Source organism: Drosophila montana, unplaced genomic scaffold, assembly GCF_035044405.1.
Source record: "Drosophila montana isolate Dmon_TW-CO22-7 unplaced genomic scaffold, ASM3504440v1 contig_2127_1, whole genome shotgun sequence".
In the NCBI taxonomy this organism is placed as follows: Eukaryota; Metazoa; Arthropoda; class Insecta; order Diptera; family Drosophilidae; genus Drosophila; species Drosophila montana.
The window spans coordinates 1,707,096-1,730,732 of NW_026997035.1; the positions used below are offsets into that span (position 1 = coordinate 1,707,096).

The window sequence follows — 23,637 nt, forward strand, 5'->3', positions numbered from 1 at the left end:
AACATGCAACATGCACAGCAGCAGCAGCAGCAGCGGCAGCAACTATTTGCTTTGCAACAAAGTCAACGGGCCATGCATTTTATTAATTAAGTGCAAACGCAGTCACTTACAAGCCGTTTAAACTGCGTGTTAGCCAACTTGAAATGGGCCCGCTAATGTGGCCAACAAACCGAACAACTTGAAATTCGGCCACGGATTGCCGCAAAGTGTCAACCGGGCACATAAAATACCAGATGGAAGCTGGGAAGTTGGGCGCTCCGTTGGTGGGTGTCCACTTGTTTGCATTTAATAGCAAATGCGCCAAAAACTGGCGCTCAATTGCAACAGGCTCACAAAACAGCTATTTGTGGTAAACAAATATTTTTCCTCTTTTGAATGCCTTGTCAACGTGTAATGTGTGAAAAAGGGTATACTAAACTGATGCCAAGTTATGTAACAAGCACAGGGAGGCCTATAAAGTGTTGCATATATATTCGAAATAAGAACTGGCTGTGTTAGCGTCTGGCTATAAGTGCAATGCGTTCTTGATAGGTCCGGTAGCAATGACTGCTCTCCGATTGCCCAAAATCGATAAATATCGATATTTAGTAGGTTTTTTCATGCATATATTGGATATTAACAGAGATGGAGACACTAAAGCTTCTATATTCTTACTGAGATCTAGCTGCGAATGGTCTGTCTATAACTGCTAGAGAAGTCATTGCGTTTCTTTTTCGAAGCTTACGATAAAAAAGATAATTCTTCGATTGCCTAAAAACGATAATTATCGATATCAGGCAGATTTGTTGACAGTTTAGTCGAGTATGGAATATTTAGATCAAGTATATATCACGTTTTGAATACCTCCCCTCGCCACAATGCCCAAAATGGCAGTTGTAGGGATATAGTTCTGATATTTGACTTAAGCACCAGGTCAAATGCCATCTAATAATGGGTTGTACATTTTATACTGACAGACAAATAAACGCAAAAGTAATTATGAAATAAATCTTTCAAAGTTAAGTTGAGAAAAGAGCTATATATAAAGGCACTTCTGAACTGGAGCACAGGGTATTTGCCAGCTCTGCACCAGATGTTTAAATTTTTTTTAAGATTTTCTGAAATTTTGTTGCCTGCGTATTTTGCTTTTTGTTTTTTTGTTTTTTTTTTGTCCATAAGGCGCTGAGTTATTGTGACAATTTTAATTGTTTGCCAAATTGTTGGTGCATTATATGCGGACTGAATTATTGTCGAGATACGCGCAGAAGCATTGATTACGTCAGCATAAATTAAGATATACCTGGCGTTGATTTATGCGGACAGGTGTTAATTGTCATCGATTGGCCAATGAATAAGTATCCATAAGTATTCATATATCTGAATATATACATGCATATACATATATACGCGAGTATCCACCCAGCAGGAAGCCGCTGGCGTGGGTGCCGCAAATACATATATATTTTTATTTAGCGGAAAAACAAGCGCTAATTGAATGCACTTAAAAGCCTGAACAACTCATGTTTCGACCACTGATAAACTGCACTTTACGACTCGTGTAATAACCACCAATCCATATTTATATGTATTTACATAAATGTTGCCGAAATATACACAACAATTTATGTAGTCTTTTTGGCCTGCACCCTAGGGTTTCCTGAGTTTTGTAATTGCGCAAATGGGTTAATGGTAATTGCTGAGATATTGCTGCTAAAGGGGCAGCTAAATGGGCTGCAAAGAGTTACGTTTCCCAAATTGCCGCAAACTAGAGTAGGAGTACTTATGCTGTTAACCTGAAGATAGTAAAAGAGGTTTTGGTTTATATAGAAAACAAATTTCAGGAGTTCCCTAAAGGTGAGCTGAGCAGAAGGAAAGGTTAACATTTTAGTTAGTTAATACTGCCTTTGGTTTCTTTTTCTTATAATAATTTCTTCACTTTTAATTCTTTGTAGGTTTCTGCAAAGTTATCAAAAGAGGAATTTCTGTTGTAAATGTTTAAACTTAAATTAAGTTTCATCTTTGAGCAGATTAGCTACTATCTGAAATAAAGTTCTTTCTTGCTTAGTTATGAAAGTAAAGTTGTTAGATAAAATGTGGTCCGACTAATATTTTTTCAATTATAAAATAGTCTTCTATGTATAGATTCACATTAGACCGCGTGGATCCAAGCGGCCCTCTTCACACGCATTAACTTGGTCAAGAAAACCTTTATTGCGATGGCTGGAAATAATTTAATATATTTTTGTTTATTATTACCATTTTTTTTTGTTATTAGAATTATTATTATTATTATTAATATTATTATTTTTATTGTTATTGTCATTATTATTTTTATTATTATTATTTTTTATTTTTTATATATTTCTAATTATTATATTATTATTATTATTATTATTACTCCCAGATAATAATATTCCTTATCGTAAAAATCTAGTAGACTTCTAACATTCTCTGAGAGCTGTCAAAAAAAAGGCAAATCACATCACAATGGTGGACAGGAAATAAAGAGAAATATTTGTATAATATTACAACGGGTCTTGTTTCTTTTGTGTCATGCCCCAGATTATTAAGGAACTACTTAGTCTTAAACAATTATCCTTAACGTTGTCCTTTAAGAGCAGCACTTGAAACTATTTAAAAGACCACCCAAAACAACTTCAACCTAAGACGAAAAATAACACACACTCGTTTTTTATAGTTTTGGCCTGAGGTTTTAAATCATTGCAGGCGTGGTCCAAGCACTTACAACATAATTATTATAGAGGGCAACAAGACTAGCCAAGGGCTAGGAGTTGCGCCATTAACATGTCTGGCCTAGGAGAGAGAGACACAGAGAGCGAGAGATGAGAACATTTTAATGATGCCATTAATTAGCAAAAATTACCAACAATAAGAAAACATTCTATACAAATTTAACACCCTCAAGGCACAGTGAAGAGAGAGAGAGAGAGGGGGAGAGAGGGAGCATAGGGAGCGGCGGCAGTTGGCCCAGTCCTTTTGGCCTGTTGTAACACCTTTTGATTTACGTGCAGCGCAGCAGCTCGTGGGCCATAAAACATAGTTAGAACCTTTTTGGCCCAAGTCGAAGCGGGTTTGAGCCAGGCTCATGTAACACGACAGGGCGCCGTCTGTCTTAACAATTTTGGCCCAGAGCGCCTGCCAGCTAGGGAGGTAGGGCGAAAGGGAAAGGCAGCACCCACCGCACGTGCAAAAAAAAAAAAAGTAGAGAAAAGAAGGCATAATAAAAATGTCATGTCCTTGTCTGCATTTGCCTAGTTGTCTGAGTGTGTGTGTGTGGCCAGCCCGGGCCAAACAGGATTCTGACCAGGTCCAAGGTGCTAAGTGCGGCCGGCTGATATATTTTTTTTTGTTTCTGTGCGCCTTTTATTGTCTGTAATTTTTGCCAGCCAACATATTTTTCTTTCTTTTGTTTTATTGTTTTTTCGCGCGTCATTATTTCGACTTTTACGTTTGTTTGTTTTTCTGCGGGCCAGGACAACAGCAGCAGCAGCAGCGGCAGCGCCTTCTAGGCCCAGTTTATTTCTCTGGTCTCTGAGCTCTGGTCTGTGGGCCTATATCATTCGCAGCTCTGTTTATTCTGACATTGAGTGACATTGCTGTGCAACTGTCAATGTTACTTGGCATTTGTTGCATTTCAGTTTCCTTTGGTTTTTGTCTTAAGCCCTTCACCCATTGAAAATGGCTTGAAAACGGGGTATTTTGTTTATATAGCAGGCAGACGAAGACATCTTCAAACTATAAAAATCGGCTGTTAAGAGTTGATATAGCTACGATCTTATGTCTGTCCAAGTCGATCTCTGAGTTTATAAGAGCCAGAGTCTAGAAATTTAGAATGTCGACTCTTCTATTACAAATCAGATTATGTTATTCGACTATTACTCAAGGATTATAAGATCAAATTTGTTGCATTTTAAGCCTCTTAGAGTGCACACTAATATTAAATATTTCACTTTTGGGATTCGTTCCTAGGTTCTTACTAAAACTGAAACAAATAACACACTCTTGGAGGTATACCCTTGATCTTTCGGATGCATTCACCTTGGAATAGCTCATTTAAGCACTAAAATTTTCATCAAGTTCGGACGAGAAGCATCGGAGTTATTTAAGAGTAAAGTTTTCACAGCTAGCATCAAAGCAACTGCGATTGTTAGTGCCGGCATTCCGGCACTTTGTACAGGGTATCTGCTAGTCAGGCTCTGTCGACTAGTGCTATCTTACTTGTTCGGCCAGTTCCTCTAGCTTCAGCTTAATTAAGGCTTCAGGTGTAAAATGCTCATAAAATGTTGCCAGCGCCGTTGCCCCACAGCAAATTATGCGAACACACACATCGGCTACAGCACAGTGGGTAACCTCTTCTATACGCTAAGCCTGTCCCTTTTATTTTTGACGTGTTTCCCTTTTTTTCGAGCATATTGCAAATCGATTCGTTGGAAATATAAACTTGAATTGTTGCACTGACAACTTCGTCAGCGCTGCGGATGATTAAGTTGACTGCGGTTGGGCATTTTGTCAGTGGAATATACAGAAACTAGAACTTGAACTAACATAAACTCTTTCGGTAGCGGAAACCGAGTTTTAAAAATGGTTAAGAATATAGGCGATATATTAAAAAGGGTTTAAATGGCTTAATCTGCCTTATTTTTAAGCAAGAGTTACTCTTAAAATTTTACTAAATCGAAATATAAAATTATTTTCTTATCTATTTATCATATCCTAATATTTTAGTATATAGAAATACAATATTATTTTCTTACATGAAATTTCTATCTATTTATTATATCTTAAGCACATTTTCTTCACTTTATCATAGATTTTAATTAAAATTTATGTGAGTACAATTGGAATGTTTCGGAACTTTTTTGTTTTTGTATGATCGCATTTTAAGAAGTTTCCTGTGAATTCGATCTCTTCAGAATTCGATCCCAACCCTGTTGCCTTATAATGTCGGGGTTTGTTCTTCTTTTATATTATCAACTCTTACTCTTTCTTAAAGTTACTATCCAGTTTTAGGTAAGCCCTTCTTTTAGTCCTAACTAGTTCTAATTTTCCCCTTCTTCAAGTTTTTCTCTAGCCAAGTCTGATGCTTCATGATTATCCTTCCTGATTTGGACATCACTCGCTCCTAAGTAACTTCCTCTCTCTTCTTATACTTCTTCTCGTTTTAGCGATTTCCTCATCTGTTTATTCTACTTCTTATAACTTATCTAATAATCTTGGGTTTCTCTTCCTAACTCTATCTTTTGGTTGCATCAAATTCTCCTAGTTCTTCTGGTCTCATCTCTGGGACCACGCCTCAAGACATTGGGTTCTCTCTCTTGGGGATCATTTCCTGAGGTAAATTTCCTCAAGATTTTATTAAGTTTTGCTTACTTTCTTGCTCTCCTTTTTTTTTTGAGTATGTTTAAGTTTCCCCTATCTTATGTATTCCTCTCTGTGGTCTCACCAAAGTCTTCGCGGATTCTTTTCTGTCTTGTGTGCTTAACTCTGTCAAGTTTCTTGCTCTCTTCCCTCTGTTCCTACTTTACGCTCTAACGCCCTTCTGCATTCTTTCTGGCGCCTTCGTCTTATTGGGTAATTTGCGCTAATCTGGCGCATTTCTCGTCACTCGGCGTTTTGAGCTTTGGGCTGATCCTGACTTTCCAGACGCCTCGGTCAATGTCCTATACTTATTTTATTTTTGGCTGAATTTTGTTTTATGTGGCCAAAAAGCTGACCTGTTACCTGCAAATCTTTTTAGTCGGCGGCTGCCGCGTCCCTTTAATAATGAGATAAGAAAACATTTTACGTTCGTTTTGTTTTTGGTTTTTTTTTAATTTTTTTTTTGTGGACAGACTGCCGACTGTGCCAGCGACAACAGGAGCATCTCCACGCGGATAACTCTATTAAAAATTATTGAAAGCATTATTTTATGGCTGTCCATGGCCATTGATTGCTTTTGCCAGCGGAAATCGCTTAATGGTATTCCAAGGAAACCATTTGGATAGCCTGTATAACACCCCACCACTGGGTGGTCTCTACCCCCATAAAAAAAAGAAGGAGAAAAGTAGAAAGAAAACAATTGACTTGGTTACGTCAGTTACAACGTCATTGTTGGTTGTTGCTGTTGTTGTTGTTATTCGAGCCGCAATTACCTGCTACAAATGATGTGCCAATTGTATGCCATCACACGAAAAGCTCCACCCCAATTCCCAGCTATTTGCACTCCCCAATGCCCAGCCAAAATGGGCAATTACCAGTGCTACAAATGTTGCCAGCAAGGTGTCGGCAAGCACGCATTGTCATTTAGTCAAGATACAAGTACGAGCCGCAGCACGAATGTGAATATGAATTCACCAATACGGGCATGAACAGTGATGCGAATGTGTGTGTTCACAGTGAATGCAAGTTGAGGCTTGCAACTTAGCCACATTAGTGCTAAAACTCTTTGGGAATTATAGTCAAAATTATTGTAGATTGTAGATGCGCTCCTGCGACTGTTTCTTATAAACCTTTGTCAACAGTTTCTAAAAATAATCAAAAAATATATAAATAACCATCTTGCTAAAGAGTTTCCGTATATCTTTCTGTATTAACTCCTGTAGCTAGAAATGGCATAAAATAGAAAATGTAAACCCTTTTAGCTCTTCAGGACTTTAAGAGCATATATGCTTTTAAATTGTTAAATATTGAGCATTTTGTATAGGCAACTAGCAATTCGACTTCATATTAATACTGTACTTTTTGTAAATACTGTATTATATCACTTTTCAACACTATTTTAAGGTGAATAGCGTTTAAACAGCTTGAAATTATGAGCAAATTAAGCTATTAATTTGATTATCAGTTCCAAAGTATTTATATCTGCACCTTCCGTAATATTTGTGAGCACCGTAAATAAACTAATTCCAGTGTTCACAAGCAACTCAATAGAACAGCATTATTTATCACTTAATCATATTCAGGGTACCAACTATATGGGAATTATGAGCAAAAAAATAACAACTTTTAGATATCTCCCAAAACTTCTTTGTAACAAAAGTGTAAAACTGTGATCATTGGTTAAACCGTGACCGCAAACGTGCCGTCTTGCTCAACACTGTCACACCCGGAGCTGCGCCATCAGCTGGGGTAGACATCTAACAGATATAACGAAGGCGTCGCGTGCAACAAAATGTGCTTTGTACAATCGACAGACACGCAATTTTTGTTAACCAAATAAAAAAAAGGAAAAAACTAAAAAAAGAAGCCCGAAAATCGAAAAACCGACGCCCTACGTCCGCCTCAGCACATTAACAACTGCCTAAATACACAAGTTTTTCGCTTCTTTATGATATTCGTATGATTAAAAGCTTCATTTGCATGGCAAGGAGGCGGTAGGGACAAAGTGTTTGAAGTGCACAAAAAAGACTCGGCCAAGACCGAGACCCGGGACCCGGGCCAAGTTCGAGTCATGCAACAGCAGAAGCTCATTATACGGTAGTATAGAGCATTTGCCCGAAAACTCCGAACTCAAGCCAAGAACTCCGAATTTGCATAGCTGCACGCGATGCCGAGTTTACGTAATTGGAAAGTGCCTGTTTAAAAAAATATAAAAGAGAAAATACCAGAACGGAACGTGTCTCCCCTTCTTTAAGCAGTTGTAGTTGGTTGCGGGGGGAGGTAGGGAGGGGGACTCCTGCCCGTTGATTTTTAGGCACGGCCACCTTGTAAATGAATTGATTTATTCGTGCGGCACAAGCCAACTGACAAATTAATGCATTTCCGTTCTGCGGCATTATCGGCGCTGCCAAAACCCGACCTGACAGCTGTCGAGATCTTGGCCAATCTCAAGCACATAAATACTAGATATAACACGTAGCGTACATGTGTATAACATTTAGTTTTTCCTATTTTTCGTTTTTTTTTTTTTGAATTGCTGGCGCCATCAGTTGCGACATTTCCTGTGCTTGTTGAACAAATTTCTTTGTCATTCTTGGCCAATTCGTGGAAATTGTTGGGATTTAGTGAAAGTCTTTTTCGATTTCAAATCAAATAATACTTAGGCATAGAAGAATTTAATATATTCCAAGCGGATTTAGGTGTTGTATGCAGATTGAGGGGCAAAAAAGAAACACGCTTTCGGTTGGGGTGCATAAAGAACTTTGGAATTATAACAACAATAGATTTTGCATATTTATTATATTCTTCCATACACAAAAACTTTGCCAAAATTCTTTACATAAACAGCTCAAAATCCTTCAATGTTTTTTTTTCTGATAAGTTTCCCATATCTTAGGTTTCTTCTACATCAGTTAGTTTCTTATATTGAGTAATTCTTCAAAATACACATAATTTTCTATATACTTTCTCAGCATGAGAACCTCTACTTGCCGCCTCTTTCTTTTCAAAATGTTCTCTTTATTCTTCCATATGTGCATTAATTTTTTGCGAATTTTCCTTATCTTATAGCAAATGAGAAGAAGTTCTATATATCCAACTTTCTATTTGTTTTTCTTAACCAAAAAAACACTCCACAATCCCTGAGCAATTCGATCGATATATGTATTTTATTTCCCACACACGTAAACGTAAAACTTCTATCTCATCGCAATACAAATTATTCATGGAAGTGAAGTGTCCACCGAGTCTCTGCTGCACAACAGCCTGTGTGTTCGATAATAATGATGATAAATGCCGTGCTGGGTATTATGTACAATTTAAAGGGTATTTAAGGGATCAACAACAGGCGGCAGACGACGCGTTCTCGAGCCACAAGATCAAGATCAGGCCGAATGCTCTAACGATCCTCGTTGTAGCCGGTTGCCGGGTTCGTTTTTAGAGCTCGTTGATTTATAAAAAAGGGCAAGAGAGAGAGAGAGAGAGAGAGAGAGAGAGAGAGAGAGGGAGAGAGAGAGGGAGAGAGATAGAGAGAGCAAGAGTGCGAGTGCGAGAGAGAGGATCGCATGTTTAGAAATATAAAAAAACGTTGCATTGCCTTTTTGTTGTTGCTGGGAGTGACGAAAGATCATGTCCATTAGGTCGTCTGCAGCCAGTTAATGGCTCAAAATAAAATACAAAAAGGGTCCACAACGGTGGCTGATGCGATCTGCTCTGTTCCACATGAGATTGATATGTTTTCCGGGGCACGGCCGACGATCATATCGCACTGATTATAGTTTTGTGGTTTTAATATTCATGTCGATTATAACGCAAAGTCGGCTAAGCCGAACAGCTTAAAACCTTCTCCCTCTCTCTCTCTCTCTCTCTCTCTCTCTCTCTCTCTTTTGCTCTCTCTCTCTCTCTCTCTCTCTCTGGGAGCGATATTTGTTTGATGAATTTATTGCGCCGTTGATCAGCGTCGATCGGCGGCGTTTTGTTTTATCTGTCAGCCATGAAAGCGGCATTTCTTTCATATCATACACGAGTTATCTTTCTGGTCTGGTTCTGGTCTGGTCTGCGACTCGTAAAATGCGCTATTTAATGGCTTGGAGTGTGGCTAGTATGACTAAGCTTCAGATCATCTAACAGATTATCATGTGGTTGTCGAATTTTTATTGATCGATCATAAAGCAGCAGCTGCCACTAGTTTCATTGGGATAGGCATCGTTTTTTTGGAATCGCATGTCAAATATATTTTATATTTGATATTAAAAATGCCATCGGAGATCGTTGATAATATAAAGTATCTTAAGGTTGATATCATATGTGGAATATATTTTTGACGATTTACTTAATATCTTTAAAGATGGGTACATGAAAGGATCTGAAGAGTTTTTTAGTTGCTATACCATTATTTTTGAAAAGTTCGTAGTTGAAAGAGTTTCTGACTGATAATGATTGATGCAAATTTTGAATAGAAGCTGATCTATGTGCTTGAGGAGTATATTGATAGTTAATTCTAAATGAATCTATATTTTCATTTGATTGACTTGAGAGAAAATGAGAATTTTATTGCTTATAATTAATTCACAAATAAAAAGCCAATCAATCTAAATTGAAGCTGAAACGGCGACTTCTCGCTTGCTTGTTCGACGCTCAGAGACCCAAGTCACACAGGCCATACAGGATATTAATAGGAATTTAATATGAAAAATTATGATACAAGCTCTTAGAAAAAGTATGTGTAAATTAGTTAGGCAAATACTATTTTATTTTGTCTGAGATTAATACAACAAAATTATTTCTCACGCCCAAAAAAAAGAAACCAAAAAACGCAGAAGAAGAATTCTAAGAACTTTTAATTTCAATGCATTGACTAGCTGAGAATTCAGCTCCTTTGTCAGTTGCTTTTGGAGTGAAGTGCGTAATTGCTGACAATGCAGCTCCTGCCAGATTGAAAACGCGAACGCTCATTACCAATAGGAAAACGAATAGGAAAAGTGAAGATCGAAGCCCATTGAAAGCAAACAAGAGGGCAGCGCTTTGAAGCCAAGCCGAAGTTCAAAAACAAGCCCCATTGTTATTTAAATTCAAGCAGTAAGAGCGAGCGGCAGGCAGAGGGAGAGAGAAAGAGAGAGCGAGAGAGGGCGGCACTTGAGCGTGGAACGGTAGTGAGCCGGCTGGACTTGGACACGGCAATGGGAATGAGTTTTCTTTGAGAATGGAGAAAAACTATATGAAATTGGCGCTTAAATATTTTCTGGGCACTGTGGGAAACAATAATATTGAAACAGAGAAACGAAAGAAAAGTCAAGAAGAAGAAGAAGAAGTGGCCAAAGGGAACGGGCCAGCCCCCCACCCCACCTGCCTTGCCCCTGCTGCTTACTTAAACTGTAAACTTGAAATGGCCACTTGAGTTTTGAAGCGTTAAGTGGAAATCAATGGCGGTGTCCGGGCCCGAGACCCGGGTTAGCCAAGGTTTCAGCTCTGCGAGCCGAGCGGGCAGAAAGATCGAGTGAAGCAATTGACCAAAAACTGTCGAACCTGGCTCTGGGTTTTTCGACTGACGACTGACGATCGGCAAGCGGTACACTTGTTCAGCTTTGTTGTTGACCATGTTTTTCTTTTTTAACCGTTCTGCGCCTCGTTGTTTTTTCTTGGCCTAGACGCGGCAGAGCGAACGCGCGCGCTGCGCGGTAGGTAAAAAATGCAGTTGAGATTCTTTTCGTTGTTGTTGTCGTTGTTGTTGTTGTTTTCTGCTGTCGTCGGCTTCTCTTGGAAATTTGTTTGTGCGCAACGGAAATGCATTTATTTGTCCACAACTTGGACGCAGCGTTTAATGAAGTGACCGCCTCTCGACACTCCGCCACACCGCACCGCACCACACCGCACTGCATCACTCCAACTCCAAGTCCAAGACCGAGTCGAAGAGCTCGCTCTTTGCCACCGCGCGGGGCGTTAATTGATGAATCGGCGCAGCGCTGCTTGAGCAGATTCAATGACAAGCCCTGCCACTGCCTTTGGTCCTAACCCTACTCCTGCCCCTACCCCTAGCCCTACCTGTTACCCTGTTACCCGGCATGTGCTATTTCTTGGAATTTTCACGGCATGATTTCCTTTCCCAGTCGTTCGTTTGCATGTGTCCCAAAAAAATAACTTTCATACATGTCGTCTTTCGGGTATTTCCATGTTAAACACATCTATTTAAATTTTAATGATGTTTGTAATGATGGTGCTAAATATTTCCCACATTATTATCACCTATCTATCATTGAGTAAAATTTCGAGCTGTGTGTAGTTCTTTGGGGGTACTGTAAAGGTCGTTATGTTTTAGTTTATTTTGTTAAATTGCTTTAAATTTGTTGTTTATAAACAAGGTAGTTTAAATCTGTTCTAAACAATTGTCAAACTGCTTTTATATAAATGAATATAATATAATATAACAAGATATAATAAATATACTATATAATATTGATATACCAAAAAAAGTCGTAAGCAAAATGTTGGATATAATAAATACAAAATGGACTCAAGACTTTGGCCAACGAGATTTTAGACAAGAAATTAAAATTTAAAGTTAAATTGTGTTTAACTTTTCTAAATTTATTTTTAACGTCAAATAAAGTATAAAATATGCCTATAAATTATTGAAATATTTTTTATATAAAATAAAATAAATTAAAACATATAAAATAAATTTAAAAAAAAATTGGCTGGTTCGAGGTCCGCCAGCAAAATGAAGATTTAAAAAGGGAAAGGTACTCAAAACCAGCATAATATAAATAAAATAAAATTAATAGATAAAAAAGATAAAATAAAATAAATAAATTAAATAAGTAAAATAAATAATTAAATTTGTATAAATGAATATATAAAAAATCAGTAGTCATGCGGTAATTTTTACTTTTCGAATTATTTAGAAAATTTGGTTTAAACTTTTTGCCTTTTAATATCTTCTTCTGTCTGAAATTTTGAATATTGAACTAAAAACTGTTTAAAATGAATAATACATTTATTTAACTATAGCTGTCACTATAGAAATAAATAATAATATATAACTACCAAAAAACTACAATCAAAAATTGTTAATAACTTATTTTCTTTCCTACATTTTTTTTCAAATCTTTAGTTCAAATCTTAAGATTTTATGAGGTCGAGTTTTTCTTAGTAGTAATTCAAAAAGCAATCAGCGTAGAAATTGCTGCAATTGTTTGAAAGATTAAAAAATCATAAACGAGTAATTAGATATATTTTTTTTATTTCATAGTCTAAGTATAAAACGAAAGCCCATCTGAAGATCCAAAAATATCATTACTTAAACAAACTTATCAAAGTTACCACACATTTGCTTAGCACACTTCACTTTGGCGCTGTGCTTGGCGCTTTTTTTTTATTTATTTATTTATTATTTTTGTATAATTTCTAACTCTGATTGAACGCTGGCGCTGGGCAGTCTTCAACGATGCCCAACAATGCTAAACAGTTTTAATGAACTACAAGGCAAACACACATAGAAAAATTCTCCATTGAAATCAGCTTGTGGCCGAAAATATGTTGGCATCATATAAGACAATGATCATCGGGGACTCTTGGCCGAAAACCCTTGTCTATTTGATCAAGAAATTAACAGCTAAGAACTTGTTACAACGAGCGCCGCATTCGTAACTCTCGAGGGTGAGGTGTTGATTGGGCAACGCCCTGGACAGCAGTTCGATGTTGCCACTCTTTTGGATGATTTGTCGGCCGGGTGAGAGATAGAAATGATTGCGTTCTTTTAAATTTATGATCGCACATGATGAGCTATAAAATGTTTTATAGCCCAGGGGCTGCTGGCCCCACATTTGCTACCCTTTCGTTGGCAGAGGTACATAAATGTGCGGCACATACCACGACCTCAACAACTTTTGGCTTTAGTCTACCAAATTAAATCATGTGATTTATTGCCTGGCTGTTGGATTTTTCACCGCACGTTTGCGGCGCGGTTTTCCAGCGGTCTGTTGTTTCCATTTTCCCTTTTTCCCCTGCCTGGCGGGCGGTTGGTGGGGTGCAATTGATTGAAATGTCAAGATTCATTAGCCACGAGGCGCTTAATTGCGCCCGAGGAGCACAGGAGCGGTTCGGCAGCAGATGCGGGTGCCGTCTGTTATGTTCAAATTCTCAATATTATTTCCACTAATTCCTGCCAGACTCTATTATAGATATGTGTGCTTTGCACACTTCCAACCTTGAGCTGCTTGAGCTGGGCGGAAAAACCCGCAAACAATTTGCGCACAAGTGCTGCGCATCGGGTTTAACCCAAGCCGCTTAGACTTGCCATGGCTCGTAAAACCCAAACATGCATATTTTTTTGTTTTGTTTTATTCATAAACACAAAACATGGCCAAAGAAGCCAGGATAGGAACTACCTGAGCTTCTGCCCATGCAAATGAATGAAACGCTCTCCAAGGTACGCCGCAGTGGGCGTGTAAATTGACAAAGGAACTTTTCGCACATTAGTTTTAAGTGTTGCGGCCCCTTTTTCTGTCTCTCTCTCTATATTTTCTTCTCTTATTTTTTGTTTGTACACCAGCTGGAAATTTTCACGCGCATTTTGCACCTGTTGTTCGGCATTTGTTGTGCTGCTTGAAAATGTGCAAAAACACGCCGGAAAAAAGAAAGAAAAAGAACGACAAACAATAGACATGACGTTAGAACATTTAGGGTCCTGCTGCTTTTAGCTCGTGCTGCGACCCTTCCCGCTCACAATCGAACCGAACCGAACCGAGCCGAGTTTTTCGTGGCAGCTGCAGGCTGTCGGGCGGGCAGCGGCACTTAATTAGCCACGGCCTGACTGTGGTGCGGGCTGCCTGGCCCGCCCCGGGCCCGGCCCGGCTCAGCCCGCCGACAAAGTCCAGTGAAAGTTGATGCGGTTCGTTGCGTATTTTTATTATTATTATTATTATTTTTAGTCTCGACGGTCTCCAGTCATAAATTTGCCAATTTATGCGACAAATCGCCAAAAGAGTCGCACAAATGTGGTCTACAAATCTTGCAATTGGGTCGGCTTTGCGACTTGGCTGTTTGGCTTGCTAAAGATATGGACAAATTCTGCATATGCTACCACAAGCTTTAGACAAACATGGCTTACATTTCGTTTGACAGGTGCATAATGCACATTTCATCTGATTCAACAATTGTAATACCAAATATTACTGCTTAAAGTTGATGAAATTCTATTATAGATTTTATGTTCGCCAAAGGGCAAACGCGTTTACTCTGTTCTGTTTTGCTGTTTCCTATTTTTCCCGTTGCTTGCAGCTTGTAATTCCCAACAAGTTCATGCCTCGAGAAGCGGAATGTTCTTGAAGTAGTTTGGCTGCCAATCTGTTAATTTATTATTTGTTTATAACATCTTTTATTTATAAACCAAAAAATCTCGAGTCCAGCAGCTTATTGTTTCGTCTTTTCACTACATATTTTTTTTATAAAAATTGCCTGTGGACCAGCTCAAAGTTGGGTAAGATATTTCCCAAAAAATTATTTTAGCTATTAATTAGGCCATGTAGAAGGTAAAAGGGAATAAAATATAATCTACATTTTGGTTATATTTTTACCATTAACTATTGACCGGCCTTGCACGTGGCTTTCCAGAAAAATCTTTCATTCGCATTTTCCACTGCGGAAGATGCGAAAAGTGTGAAACAAGTCTCAAATGAATTTTCATGCAGATGTTTAGAAATGAGTTTGAACGCGTAGCATCACCCACCAAATCTTTGACCCCCATTTTTACCGAAAAGGAATGAATTTTCCGAAAAAGATTTCACACAAACGCTTTTTGCAATTTTTCCACACTTGCGGGTGGAATTTCCCAAAACCCCGTCTCAGCACATAAAGTATTTACAGTGAACATTTTAGCTTCCTAGATATTACGGTTTGATCAATCAGTCTGTAAGTCAGTCAGGACAAACAGTTTTATATATAAAGATTTCAAGGTAATATGTTATTTTGTAGTTAAATAATTGCTCAGCTTAATGCTAGATAAAGTCCCCAAATTAAATAATAAGTTTGATCGGCGCACCTAAAATCCTTATTAAGACTTTAAGTATATTAGACAAAAATAAAATAAATACATTAATATGACAGCTGTTGTTTTAATTCAATATATGCATAACGCATATCTGCACAACAAAGCTTCTCTTCACAAATCGAATTCCTAAGTTCCTCCAATTTAAAAAAAAAACCTTTAAGATATGCGAGTTAAATGTAGGTGAGTAACAGCTCCAACACGTCTGCAACATTATTATATAGAAAAATGAATATTATAAACAGTTGGACTTGTTGTAAAAGTAATGTCTGCTTTTTGGTCCAGTCAAGTGGTTGAGGAATGAGTTTTGGGCTCGGTTTGGGAAGAGATACTTCATATGCAGCTCTCACATTGTCATTGTCATGGAAATGAAAGCAACAGAAACAACAAGAAGAGAAACAACAATTGAACATTGTTGCTGAATGTTGTATGTTATTGTTAGTGAAAGGCTGCCAACAAAAATGTTAAATTAGATGCAACAAATACGAAATGTGATGGCATTTCCTGCAGACGTGTCAATAAACAAAAGAAAATGAGAAGCAGACGAGAAGAGAGGTATATATTAAAATGTAACAGGCGCACTTGAGCTGCGTATTATGTTTGGATATTTGTAGTTCGAGCTCCTTTTGGGGGGAAGTTGTAAATTGTATTTGTGGTACTTACGTATCTGTGAAATGTCTGTCACTGAGACTGTTCCTTCCGCAGCTAGGTGTATGGCTTTGTTGTGTGCACACTGTGACATTATTACGTAATCTTCTACTGTACATAATGCACCTGAAATCACCACCTGAGAAAGACAAAGAGAGAGAGAGAGAGAGTGAAACAGAGAGAGTGAGTGAGAGGGAGAGTTTATTAGAGAGTGTGTATTTTATCACAGGCGCTCTTATCGCGCGTATCTATAACAGCCAATCAATATTGTATCTTATAGATACAATACACAACAACCTAAATTGCATACCAGTGTTTTCAGCTTGTCAAACACATACACACGCACGCACACACACACGCACACCCAACTATATTCACTGCGCCTTTTTACGACTTCCTCCGCGCACCCGCCCACCCCCGCTCCGAGGCGTAGCTCGGTAGTCGCCTGTTTGTAATTTATCATGTTTGATTTGTTGTCTCTTTTGATATTTTATAACATTCATTCATAATCGCGCCTTTGATTTAATGAATTTATTGGTCGTTTTTTATTTATTTTTTTTTTTTTGGTTTTTCTAAGCTCTGTGGCGGCGCTTGGCTCTTTTATTATTGTGCCAGGTCAGGTTGTAAATTAGAATGGCAACTGAATCGTGTTATATTAAGCCCCCAACTGTCAGACCCAACCATGTTTTATGGCTCATCCGCAGACCATGTAATAAGTTACGCAAATATGTTGTTAGACTGGCTGCGATTATTTTGTATTTGTAATTGAAAACTATTATGCGATTTATTTGTGCTATATTTTATTATAATATTCTAGTCATATCTTATACTCAGGGGCTTATATCAATATTTATGCTATTTTTTGTTTGTTTTCAATTCTCTATATAAAGTCTTAAGACTCTTATTTATAACTTTTCTTGATCTCAACAAGTGTTTATCTCCTATCTCATTGTTCTCCTGCATATCCTCCATGGATACATGGTTGAGATAATAGCTAGCATTTCTTATTAAAAAGTTAAAACATAAACTTTTTGATCTATTTGCTACGCCTTGCTTTCATCTGCGACAGATTACGCTTTGTTAACCCTTTTCACATGCAGCATCTTCTCTCTGCGCTTCTCAAATTAGTTCACATATCGATAACATCGCATTCCTTTTCTTTTGCTTTGACTGCTTTATCAACCCTCACCGCTCGTCCCAAACCCTTTGCATTAAGTGCTTGGCGCCTCAACCGAAGCCCTCCAATTTGTAGACCACCCAAAGAGTCCAATGCACACAAACGCCCCCAACCCCCCACCCACGCTCATATTAACCACTCCAGAGAGCACTTGACTCCAGTCGTGGCCTCTCGAGATTGGCATCCGCTTAGCTTACAGCCTCATTCACAAGTAGCTTCCACAAATTAGCCAAGTTATAATTCAACTTCTTAAGCTAGCCGCTAGCCGCTACCCGCTTCTCGCTTCTGGTGGAACGAGCTTGAAGACAACAAGAACGACAACTGAAACTGAAAACGAAACCCAACGAAATCTTATCGCACACTTTGTCATGCTTTTAGTGGGCGGCATGAGGTTGCTGGTGGGGGTACACCTAGCACATTGGAAATTTATGCTCCGCATAACCTCGTTTCATACTTCGCTTCAAAGTTTTTTCCCAAGCGTAGTTAAGGCTACTTCAACGTGCTTCAAGATACAAATGTGGAAAGGTTCGTTGGGGTATTTGGCAGCGGGTTTTGGGGTGGTTGGTAAAACGCATTATTTTGTAATTATCGACAGAGTTCTAATAAATAAAACGAATGTGCGACGTACACAAAATAAAAACAAATAAAAAAAATTTAGAAAGAACAGCTAACTACGACACGCCGAAGTTTAGATACCCTTACATCAATGTGGCTTGGATATGCTTTATGGAAAGACTTTACTTTCGATCAATTGTTGATTAGAAAGCCATATATAAGCTATATATATAGTAGTCCGCTTTGATGTGCTTCTGCGGAGAATTGGAGGAGAGAATAGGAGAATTGCAAGGCTCTCAGCTGCTGAGCTTTTTACTGTCAAGATTAAAGGAATAACAGACAAGCAAGACAAACATTTTGATCAAGCTCAAATGGACCTACTTTACTGGGTTTCATAATACCCTCCAGTTAGGGTATTTTAAGAAACAACGCAAGGCCCCGCACAACACTTTGTGACTGGGTTATAATTTTTGTTTTCTTTTTGTGGGTTGATGAAATTATGAATGAAGATAAGGTATGCCACAGAACTTTTGAATGGGCCTGTATGCGTGTGTGGGCGTGTGTGCTTATATTTGGTCTTGTTGTTACTGGAATTGCGATTAATATTAACGTAACTTAGAGAAACGCAGAAAAGTATTCTATTTACCGATTAAAATCTTCAATCATGCAAAATATTTTGGAGTGCAGTTCGAACAGCTTGCAGCCATTTATTGAACAAGTGATGAGCTTTTTATTCGTACAAATTTCTATTATACATATATACTAAAAAAAAGAAAGTCACTTTTTAGGCAGTGAGAAACGCTCAAAGTAATCAAGAGAGGCTCTTTTTGGGCAGTGTAAAGCCATCATATTTGACTTTTAACTGGGCTTATAGGGTATCCTCCAGTTGTGCTGCTTTGCTTTATACCCTTAAAGCTCTAAACAGGGTATAATATAGTCGAGCGTTATCTGTCTACTGACAACCAGACAACTGGCTAAAGAGCATCTGCTAGTCTTTCAACCTCACACTTGCCTAATTTTGTTTACAGCCCCGCATGTTACTAAGAGGTATAAGCTAGTCAATCACTGTCCCACTTATTCGACTTGTTTTTGCCCTTGTTGGTAAGGGGTATAGGCTAGTCGATCACTGTCCCACCTATCAGACTTGTTTTTCTTGGCATTACAAACTGTGGCTAATGTGTATTTTCATGCAAAATTCCTGAAATTTTCGAAGCAAAGGTCAAAGAAATGCATAAAGTATTTCAATACTTCTAAGCTCTTTTTATAGGCCATGAATATTTTAATATTATTATTGTTAAGCTTAGTTAATCATCAAAGAATATTTATATATTGTTAAGCTCGTTTGACAAGAAATAATCTTTCAGATGTGTGAAGTTTTGAAAATCTTAAAATAAACATTGCCTTTATACTGGATAGGCAAAAAAAACTATTAAAAAAAGGGTTAGGAATATTGATTTATAAAGAAGCTCTAAAGTTTTTCAAAGTTATTTAAAAATTATTTCACGACTTCGAATTAATATTTAAAATATATTAGGCAATTGTATGCAACTTGAAAAAAATGGATACAATTTTTCAGCGTTTGAATTTAATGTCCAATATATTTAAATCATTTGTGTGCAACATTAAAAAATATTTTGTATAATATTTTATTACTTGAAATGAATACTTAATATTTTTTATATCTTATATTCCATAAAAGTTTTAAATAACATTTTACAATTTAAAACATTATAAATTTTGAAAGGAATTTAAGGAATATTTCATGATTTTGATTTAATATCTAAAATATTTAAGGCATTTGTGTGCAACATTAAAAAAAATCAATAATAATTTATAAATTATTTAATGAAGAAATGAATATCAAATGTATGTTAGGCCTAAGAATATTTTATTAAATTAATAATTTTATTTTATTTAAAATCTACATGAAATATCAACAATAAAAAAATATTTAAATAATTTTTCATGTTTTAATATGTAAATAATATTTTATCTACACGAATATCAACATTAAAAAATAAAAATTCCACAGTTCAATTCAAGCATTTGATGCTAATGAAACAGAGTTAAATTTTGAGATTTTCAATCAACATTTTTATTATTTTTATTATTATAATTATTATAATTATTATTATTATTGTTATTATTATTATTATTATTATTATTATTATTATTATTATTATTATTATTATTATTATTATTATTATTATTATTATTATTATTATTGTTATTATTATTATTATTATTATTATTATTATTATTATTATTATTATTATTATTATTATTATTATTATTATAATTATTATTATTTGTGGCATTTCCAAGTCAGGATTATGCCACATATATAACCGCTTTACTTACAATAAAAAAGAGCAGTCTTTTCAACTGATTCGACATTCATTCGGCGATTAATGTACATAATTTTAACCCATTTACTGCCAGCTGAGCAGCAAACTAATAATTCGTCCCGTCAACTGCACGTCAAATTTGAACAGTCTGGCAATGTGGCTTGTTTTCGCTGACATTGAGCTTATACTGCAAACTGTGGGCGTGGCAAAGTGGGCGTCATTTATTGGGAAGTCCAATTGTTAAACGATTATTGGGTTTAGCTCACTTTTGCGCATTGCTGGCACGTTTTTTTTTTTTTTTTACAATTTTTTGCAATAATTTTTGTCACAACTTTTGGCGAGAATTTTTCGCCAGGAATTTTAGATTTAACGCGTTCGGTCGTTTGTTGTGTTAAATAACAATAACAACACACACACTAACACTCATTCACACTTGCACTAATATTAGCGGACACTTCCGTTTCCGCTTTGGCAAAAACAACAACAATTTGCGGCAACTGTCACGTATTAGCGATGAGTTTTTGTTTTTTTTTTTGTTATTATTTTTTATTATTTATATTTTGCGGCGTTGCCACCTTATTTTGCAAGTGTTGCACGCGTAACGGTTAATGTGAACTGCACACACACACGGCGACACAACAGAGTGAGAGAGACAGAGCGAGCGAAAGAGAGAGAGGGAGAGACGCTGTTTTGTCCGCAGTTGAGTTGGCAGCGACGTTCAACGTCTTTGCAGGGCGATTGAATTATCGAGACTAACCGAAACGAAACGTGCGACATTTTCTTGTTGCTGTTGTTATTGTTGTTGTTGTTGTTGTTGTTGGATACGGATACGGCCAACATAGCTGGCGGCAGTGACAGTGGCTGCGACAGCAACAGCAACAGCGGCAGCGGCAGCGGCAGAGGTGGCAGCAGCGGCGTAAACGAGCTGCATACAGACATGTTGCATGTCGAACCGGGCGGCTCAGCCAATGCCAGCTCTGTGCTATAGTCGCTCGATCTTGAGCAAAATCTGCGGATTTTTTATGTAAACTCTTTGCTTTGTATTTTATTTGCTTCTTTTTTATTGTTTTTGTTTCTTGTTTTTTTGATGCGTGATATTATTTTTCTTATATAGATTTAGTTATAAATTTGGTTTGTTTTGTTAGTTTTTTTTTATACATATTTCTTGTTCCAGTTTTTATTGGCATTCCCCCATTGTTTTCTAAACTTTGTTTATAAGCTGGTTCAAATAAGTTATAGCCTACAGTTAAACAAATTATACCTAACCTAAACTCTACAAAAATCCTAAAATTTCGTAGATATAAAATTACATTTAAAATCGAGCTTTGCTAAGATAAATTTATAATACAGTCATAAGATATATGTACATATGTACGTAAGCTCAGTCTATAATATTTACATAATTCTCAGCTTGACTCAAATATGAGCAGATTTTCATAAAAATATAAAAATATGTAATTATAGTTTAACGTTAACTCCCTTTGATAGTCAATAAGCTCATTTAAAACATAACAAGTTTCATCACATAACTAAAATAGCCCATTGTCAGTGTATAGCCCAACGTTTTTGAATGTTTGAGTGCGTCTAATACCAATTTCGCCTGTCGCCTGCTTTTTGTTGCTGCTCGTAACATTTTATTGTCGCATGCGAGAAATGCTGTTAACAGCCGCACGGCCCGCAAAATGTGCTGCGGTTAACAGAGCCAACACATCGAGCCTGTTGTATGAACTGTTAAAAGCAGTTTCCACATCTGTTGTTGCTGCTGTTGTTGAGGTTCGATTGAATTTTCGGTCGTCTGTTAGATAAAATGTTAATGCAATGGGAGCAGATAAAAGTGAAATTAAATCAGAATTGCTAAACGGAATTTCGGGTTTCCCTGAATCGAAATATTTGGGCACATATTTCTATTATATTTGTAAGTTATTACGTAACGCAGTGCCATATATAATTTGAATGCTTTCAGGATTTTCGGGTAGGTCGGGTGTACTTTATGTGATTTAACATAGGAAAAATAAACGCTGTTTAAGCAGCTGCCTTAAGCTTTAATTATAGCTGCTCAAATTTTAAAATTATTAAGATTCTGTGATATTCGTCATGATTCAGTGTGATAATACTGGGAAACCTTTAGCTTATGTGCAGTGTAAAAATTCAAGAAAATCTCTGGCATGAACTTGTATTAATTTGAAATAAATTTAATAAAACAGAAACTTATCTTCCATCAGTACTGCCATATACGAGAACTACAGTTCATATAAAAGATAAATATCTTTAAACTTTCCTTTTTTTAAATAAATTTTCTATATTTAAGCCAGATAGTTGTGAGCTTAGAATATAATTGATAATCGAAAAATTTATCCTAAGCTTAAAACTTATTTTCTGCATTTTCCAAGATCTAATAAGAGGAAACAAACTTTTTTTGGAAGGCTCTGAATCTTAAAAATGTAATCTACAATTAGAAACATAATTTTTTTTTAATGCTGCGCACAAATGCCTAAAATACTTTTAACTCCCAAATGTTTAACGCAGCGTTAACTTAATAAATGGAAAATATCTAATATTTGTCGATGAAAGTGGGATATGTTAAGGGTCAATATATATATATTATACATGGGAAAAGTTAAGGACCGACATATCGGTAAATAGGTAAGAACTTAAGGCTATGGAATACAGCTTAAATTTCGATTTCTTATCCTTAAATAGTTTTAGTTTTGTTCAACCTAAAATAAAACCCATTAACAGAGTATTGTGGAACATACGAAATGGAAGAACACAATAAACTGTCGGATTTACGTGCTGGACACGCGCAGCTCATTAATGGACTCAATAATGAAAATTGCAATAGTTCCGGGTGTCCATAAAACTGGTTAACGCCCACGCAATAAAAACGGGATCAACCCCTAAAAGTGTCGCTCTGTGTGTGTGTGTGTGGCACAGTTTAAAGCGATTAGGGTCACAACAAAAGGGACGCACTAATAAGCAGAAGGACCCGCATGCAAGGACTTCCGTTTGCCTGGTTAATGTGTTGTCTTGTGTTCTCGCTGATGTGGGTGGCAACACTCGGAAGTTGCCAAAAAGAAATGAACTGCAAGCATTTGATTGAACACTGATTGACAGTGGTTCAGCCGGAAGACAGGAAGCCCAAGCGGGGCAGCTCGATGCCTCAATGGCTCGCTGGGTCCTGGCAACTGGCGACTGTCAATCGATTTGCAAATTCATCGACATGGACATGAGTCCATTTTCATTGTTCAGCGCACAATGGCGATTTGTGCTGCCAGCCGCTGCCTCCTTCATGCCCGCCACCTCTCCAACGGCATCGCCTCCTTCATCCGCTGTCCTTGTAATCCTCGATAATGGGCTATTGTCAGCGCGTCTGATGCTTGACGCCTGGCGACACTGACAAACGCCACTGTGACGACAGCTACTTGGTTTAGTGGTTCGTTGATTCCCTGCCACGCCCCGCACCGCACCGCATCGCCCAGGCCCGCTTGGCACACACTCTGTATTGGATT

At 37.2% G+C, this 23,637-nt stretch overlaps 1 protein-coding gene across 1 annotated transcript in view; it reads right to left on the reverse strand.

Annotated features, from left to right (window-relative positions):
* ths (thisbe) overlaps positions 1-23,637 on the reverse strand; it is an 88,655-nt gene that overhangs the window by 17,163 nt on the left and 47,855 nt on the right. Inside the window, exon 3 of the mRNA XM_064680631.1 lies at positions 16,064-16,187. Coding sequence (XP_064536701.1) covers positions 16,064-16,187 — 124 coding nt within the window. The remainder of the gene's footprint in view (positions 1-16,063; positions 16,188-23,637) is intronic.